Below are 7401 nucleotides of genomic sequence, written 5' to 3' on the forward strand. Positions count from 1 at the left end.
CTACTTTTTGACTTATTCTGTCAATTCACATCTCAAATCATTCGCCAGATGATGGATAAAATCAAAATATTTACTCCCACGCCAAACTATTTAAAATCGCAATCAGATATGGTCCACGTGGATACTTTTCGGGTTTGATTGGTCTTCGTCGTCATTGCTAATTTGATACCAATAATTTAAGGTCGTCATTGTCATGATTTGAGTTCTGGTTATGGTCAAAAGTGGCTTCCCAAAGTGGGTCCCCTAATCCACTGTAACTCTTGTTGCTTTTCCCCTACAAATTCCACATTTTTTTCTCTGTTTTCTCTCATATTGAAGATCTTAGTCAAGGAGTTGCAGAGCATCAAATATAGTGAAGCGGAGTTTGGAAAGGAAGGAAAGAAAGTTATGGGTGTGAATGAGGAATGTGATACAGTCCTGGGTATAGGACTCAGAAATGGTGGAAGGGATGGTGCTTCGAGTCCTCTGCAGTTAGATCTGCTCCCCTTAGCTCCTGCTCCTCGCCATTCTTCTTTCTCAGAGAGTTTTCCATGGGCGAAGAAGAGTTTGTCAGGTAAACAGTTTTACATTTTCTCTTCTAATCAGTTCATTCCAATGATGGATTATGAAGTATGATAAAAAATGTTGATGAAAAGGATCATGGAGTTTACATGATCAAGTTCATAAGCTAATAAGTTATTTTGATTAATGATAACAGATTTTCAAAATCTAGAATTTTGGCCACTATTGTTTCTAGATTGCATTGTGTGAGAGTTTTTGTTTCAACAATCATATTATATTTTGATTAATGATATCAGATTTCTACAATCTATAATTCTGATCACTATTGCTTCTAGATTAGATTTTCTGAGAGCTTTTGTATCAATGTTTCAGAAGATACTTTAGTTTGATTAATGATATCAGATTTCCACAACTCATAACTCTGATCGCTGTTATTTCTGAATTAGACTGTGTGAGAGTTTTGTATCGAGGTTTTGGATCATATTTTGTTTTGATTAATGATATGATATTTTCATAATCTATTTGATCGCTGCTGTGTGAGAATCTTTAATCAGTATTTTGGATCAGGCTTTATGTTGATTAATGATATCAGATTTCCACAATCCATAATTCTGATCACTGTTATTTCTAGATTATATTATGCTAGAGTTCTTGTATCAACCTTTCCGATCACACTCTAAGATCATTTGGGTTTGTGGGATTTATTCTTATCCGTGGGCCTGTGATTGCAGATGAAGCGTCGGCCATGCCCAGGCAGAAAAATATCGATGTTAACAAATTGCCTCCTGCAAACTACTATTCTAATCAATATGAGGAAACCCATAATAGTAATAGGGCATCCTCTGCTAACAGCAGCGTATCTTCTTTTCATCTGGATTTCAATGCAATCGATCAGGAAGACAGCTATGGGATTCGAACCAAGCGGGACCGTTGTGGTGTTACAGAGGATTCTGAGGCAGAAAGAGGGTATTGTAGAGTTAGTGATGAAGAAGAAGAAGGCTGTGGTACAAGGAAAAAACTCAGACTGTCAAAACAACAATCTGCTATCTTAGAAGAAAGCTTCAAACAAAACAGCACTCTCAATCCTGTAAGTATGGTTTGTACTTTCAAGATTTTTCAGCTTTTAATAAGCCTATATGTTTTGGTTAGATGTGTCTGATTTATCCTCTTAATAGCACAGGACAATTATCAGCCTCTACTTTGATCCTAAGGTTTTCGTTTGCTGTTTGTTTGTCATTGTCAAAGAATTTTTCATGGTTTTATTTTTCTTTTGGGAGCCATTTAGAATCGGCTACCTTCCACTCTCTTAAGCCTTTGGCTTGGGTTCTTTTTCAATTTTATTTTATCTTATCCATTAAGTTTCTTTATTCAGATGAATTTAGATGGGATGTGAACTGTTAGTATTAGGAAAGTGAATTTTTTAGTAACCCAACTGATCTTTACCCATTTGTTTAGAAGATTGTAGCTTGCAACGTGTTTATCAGATTTGATTAATAGGGTGCAAACTTTTCCTAAGTTTGATGGGATGTGCTTGAGACCCAAAAGTTATCCAGATCTCATCTCATAATGTGTGTGTACTTGTTGACAACATTATTAATGTAATTTCGGTTTTCACAGTTTATAAAAATGAATGAATCAAGTTGAAAATTTGTGAATAATTTGTTTTTACTAACATTTATATCACATTTTTTTAGGATTAGGGCGAGAAATGATATGAGAGCTGGAGAGATAGTTCCTTAAAAGTTTATGAGACCTATTTTTCTACTTTGATTATCATTTCTTATTCTAATATTATGATCCAAACAGCAATGAAAACAAAACATATAAGTTTTATTTAACAAAATCTTGCTTTTGATCAAATGGATACATCTCAATCTTTAGTTATCAGTCGAAAAGGTTTTAATCTAAGACTTGTGTATATCATATAGTGAAATGATCTTATAGATGATATAAAATCCTCTCTTTAACAAAAAAACATTCATCTCAAATTGTCAAATTTTATTTTATTTTGTGTGCTTCCTAGATCATCTCAACTGCTTTTTCCTCTTTTTAGTTTTGTTTTGAAACAATTATTTTAAGGGGCTCAAATCCTTTCTTTTGTAGATTTCACTCTAATTAATCCCAAACACAAGTACTACAGACTCTTTGGAATTGTTTTTACTTGAGCCTCTTTAAGAAAAGATTACTTTTTCTGGCTGCAACTAGGTTTTGTGTTATTACAGATAGTAATGTGCACCAAATATCTAATTTTACTCTGTTTTTTGGTGTTCAGAAGCAAAAGCAAGACTTGGGGAAACAGTTGAATCTTCGCCCTCGACAAGTTGAAGTCTGGTTCCAAAATAGAAGGGCGAGGTAATAATCACTCTGAACCACTTCCCTTTCAAAATGTCTATGCAACATCTAAGATGCACTTTTGATAAAAATCTAACATTTCAAATGTGAAACTGAATTTATTGCATGCTTTTTGCAGAAGCAAGCTTAAACAAATAGAAGTGGACTGTGAATTTTTAAAGCAGTGCTATGAATCTCTGACAGAGGAAAACAGAAGACTGCAGAAAGAGTTAACACAACTGAGATCTGCAAAACTTGCATCACCTTCATCTCCTTTGTACGTGCCAATGGCTGCAGCAACTCTATCAATGTGTCCTTCATGTCAAAAAATTATAAACTCTGATAACACAAGGCCTTTCACTCCTCTGCAAAATCCACGCTTTCATCCTCCTTACTCACACTCTTCAGTAGCATGTTAAATCATCTAGTGAGTTATTGAGGAGCTGGTGCACTTGAATGAATGTAAACTAAAGTCCCATTAGTTGTTGATGGGATTTCTGGATGGATCCAATGTCCAATTGTATAAAACCTACATATGTAAATACAAGTACACTTACTGAAAGGATTTCCAATATCTTTTATTCTGACAATTTTTTGGTTTGATTGTTAGTTGATAGAACTTAACTGATGTAAACCAATTTTTCACCAATTACGTATCCCTACTTGTGGCCTGTATGTACTTCTTATGGGCCGTCAAATGTTATCAGTGGCATCACAGGGTACATAATAATTGTGAATTGATAGTCATGGCAGCTTTGTTTGTAGTTGTATTGTACTTCAGTTTTTTTAATTTTTGTAAGAGTTAAGTAAGAGTTGAGTATAATAATGATGGTATTTGTATTCAAAATCAGTATTAACTGATGTATATTGATAAGCTTCTGGATTCAACTCCATGAAAGAAAGTTGATCCGAAACGTTGATGCAAACAAAATACATACAGTTGAATCTAGAAGCTTATCAACATTCATCATGAACTGTGGAAATTTAATATCTTTGATTATCTGATGTGTTTTCAAAAATGATTTATTAAAAATGTTTGAAAACATAGGATTTTTCAAAATAAATTTTTAAATGTGATGTGTTTTTAAACAACTGATTTTGAAAAACCCTATGGTTTCATACTTATTTTAATAAATCATTTTCAAAAACACATCAAGTACATTCTTATGGCTAGATAGTCATTCTCCTATTTATAGAAGGTAAAATGTTTGTGCCAATTTGATACTTTTGAACCCCTTTACCTAATAATAATAATAGCGTTATTGTATCTAAAACTTAAAGATTTATAAAGGATAACAAATTTGTAGGAGTTGGATACTTTTGAAAACTCATTTACCTAATAATAATAAAAGTAGTGTTTACTTTTATTCAAAACTAGTACATTTGTAGAAGGTTAAATGTTCATAATTGTTGAAAGTGGTTCAAATGTACTAGTTTTGAGCTTGTATGTACTTATGAGCCATCAAATGTTGTCAAGTGACATCACAGGGTACATAAAAATTGTAAATTTATCATCATGATAGCTTTTTTTATAGTTATATTGTAGTCTAGTCTTTTTCAGATTTAAAAGAGTTGGATACTTTCAAAACTCTTTTACTAATAATAAAAATAATGTTACTTGTATTTCAAAGTAGGGGAAGAGCACCAATAGTCGTCATAGTTCCAATAACCGCACACTTATTGTCATAGTGACCCCCCAATAGTTGTCATAGTTCCAATTTTTGAGAAACCCATTAATAAATTTCACATGTACCAATAGCCGATCACTTTTTGTCAATTTTTGTTCATAATTGGTCCATTTGTGCGCCGCTATTGGAACATTTGTGCAAAAATATTGGGACATTTGTCCACAAGTGTTGGCGATTTTGAGTGGACAGTTATTGGAACATCTTTAATTAGGTATCAGGCGACACTTTGAAATGTGTACTTTTTGACCTTTGTGCGCATAATTGATCCCACAACAAGCATCCTTACTACCTAGAAGCTAGAACAATAGCTATAAGCAACTAAACCGCATACGAAGACAACTAAAAAAAATCATCAAAATCCGATGTACCGTTTAGAATCTATGGGTGCTCAAAGTTAGCTATGATGGCTACTGGTGCTCTTCCCCTAGTACATTTGTAGAAGGTTAAATGTTTCTAATTGTTGAAAGTGGCTCAAATAATTTTACATGACAGTGTACATGCTTATCATCCATTTAAAATTGTCTATCAAACTTTATAAAATGATATATATAACCTTTACAGTTTTGTAGTCTATTTCTAATTTTCTTTTTATGATATAGACTTTTCCAAAGTTGTGATTATATTTTATAGTGATTTTTAAAATATCATTCTTGTATAATTATCAATTCTAGATGTTAGTCATGATGGGACTATTTGGTTTAGTTGTAATTATATTGACTTGTAGGCTATTTAAAGAAAAGCTGCAACTCATAACTTTTCAACAATTTTAAATTATTACTTAACTTGTAATTGTTAGTTTCTCAATGGAATAACTTCATAGAATATGATTCCTTTACTTCTTTTTAAGTTTTATCACAAATGTAAATGATATATATTATTCTTTTTCCCCTCCTTTTGAGGGCCCGAATTCAATTGTGGTGTGTGTTTTAGCAATTTTTACAAATCAAGCTATTTAAAGAAAAGCTATGACTCATAATTTTTTTACAATTTTAAATTATTACTTAACTTGTAATTATTAGATCTTCGATGGAATAACTTCATAGAGTATGATTCCCTTTCAATGGAAATGGTATATATATTGTTCTTTTTCACCTCCTTTTGAGGGTCCAAATTTGATTGTGGTGTGAGTGTTTTAACATTTTTTGCTGTAAAATATAAGTAAAATTACGAGAAGAATATATGATGTAGAAAAGGATATTTTAGGTACACTATCAAAACGAGATCATAATTGATGAAAGTGGCTCAAATAACTATTGTACATGATACTTACCTAGTTATTATCCATTTAAAATTGTCTATTATTGACTTTTCAAAAAAATGTTTATAATAATTTTGTAAATACAATTGTACAGTCACCATATATAGATCATAATTATGGTGGGGATTATTTGGTTTGGTTGAAATTGTACCAACTTGATGGGTTATTTAAAGCAAAGTCGTGACTCAAAAATTCTCAACAATTTATACAGCGATTCCTTTACTTCTTTAATGAAGTTTTATTATGAATGAAAATGATATATATTGCTTTTTTTCCATTAGATTTTTTAGAGAATAAATATGATTGTGTGATTAAAGTTAACAACTTTTGTGGTAAAATATAATTGAAATTTTGAGAAGAATATATTATATAAAAAAGAGATTTGGATACATTATAAAAAATCAAATAATTTTACAATCAAATATGTATTTGATGCATGATATATTTAATAAATAAAATAGATTTTAAGATTTGAATTGAAAAAAAAATAACTTCACAAATAAGTTACATGGTTAGATTTGGACCTTGCTTATGCCAAATTAATATCATTCTCCAAGAAAAAATATAATTGTAAAGATTTTAAATGAGTGCCTTAAATTTTGGCCAATGTAATTAAATATATTGAATTCACTATGCCACTAGAAATTTAATAAAAGTATATTGATTACTTTAAATTGTTTTGACATTTTGTTTCAAACCTCTAAATCATTTAATTTCAACTTAAATGATATATGTGAAAGGGTTTCAATCGATTAGAATTTATAATCACATCTCAAATTTGAATAGACTAGAATTTATAATATACATTCTATTTTTAATTTTATTTACCATTAAATTTACACACACACTTATATACTTTTTTTGGATTTTATTCGATATGAAGTGTAGGTTGCTTTTCAAATTCAAGTACTAATTGTCAAAGATTTGCATTAACTATGAAAAATTGACGAACTTCACCTTTTATAGTAACATTTTTTAATGGTCGAACTCTTGAATCATTTACTCTAATTACAATGATTTCTTCTATGCAATGCGACTTTATTACTATATTATGAATTATAATATCTAAAATCTCTCAATCTTATCTTTTAAATCCAATTAATTTTTTTCCTCATAATTAAAGTCTCAAATTTTCATTATTTTTTATGATTTAAATTTTAAATATATCAAAACTCGTAACTTTTTAATTACATTACAAAATTTAAACTTAAAATAATGTTGGATTTAATGTCAAAACATGTAAAATTAAATCTCAATGAAATATCCAACATAATTATAGCATTGTAATTTTATATGTCAACTTTAAAAGTCCACCATTAAAGTGACGTAAATTAAACTCTGTAATAACATGGATCTAACGTGAAGGTGACATATGAGTAAGATTATTTTGATTTTACAATGGCGTTGAATGTGTCATATCATTGATATTATATTTTAATTTGAGTGGACACTTTCTTGACATTATTACAACCTTACGATTAAGCAACAATTATGACATGTTAAATAAGTGAAACATTCATGGGTTTAATTCAAACAAACTTTTATGATAAATGGTGTGCACATTGATTTTTGGTAAAACTTTTGTCCTATGTTAAATGATTTCAAAAATGGATGATTGTTGCA

General features: G+C 30.3%; 1 protein-coding gene across 1 annotated transcript; it reads left to right on the forward strand.

Moving 5' to 3' along the window:
- The first annotated feature begins 295 nt into the window (after positions 1 to 295).
- LOC131079366 (homeobox-leucine zipper protein HAT22) lies at positions 296 to 3422 on the forward strand. Its single transcript, XM_058017278.2, has 4 exons — positions 296 to 553; positions 1233 to 1588; positions 2774 to 2853; positions 2972 to 3422. The coding sequence occupies exons 1-4, from the start codon at positions 388 to 390 to the stop codon at positions 3249 to 3251; spliced, it is 882 nt and encodes a 293-aa protein (XP_057873261.2). The 5' UTR covers positions 296 to 387; the 3' UTR covers positions 3252 to 3422.
- Positions 3423 to 7401: the final 3979 nt, after the last annotated feature.

This window comes from Cryptomeria japonica, chromosome 5 (genome assembly GCF_030272615.1).
Source record: "Cryptomeria japonica chromosome 5, Sugi_1.0, whole genome shotgun sequence".
Classification (NCBI taxonomy): Eukaryota; Viridiplantae; Streptophyta; class Pinopsida; order Cupressales; family Cupressaceae; genus Cryptomeria; species Cryptomeria japonica.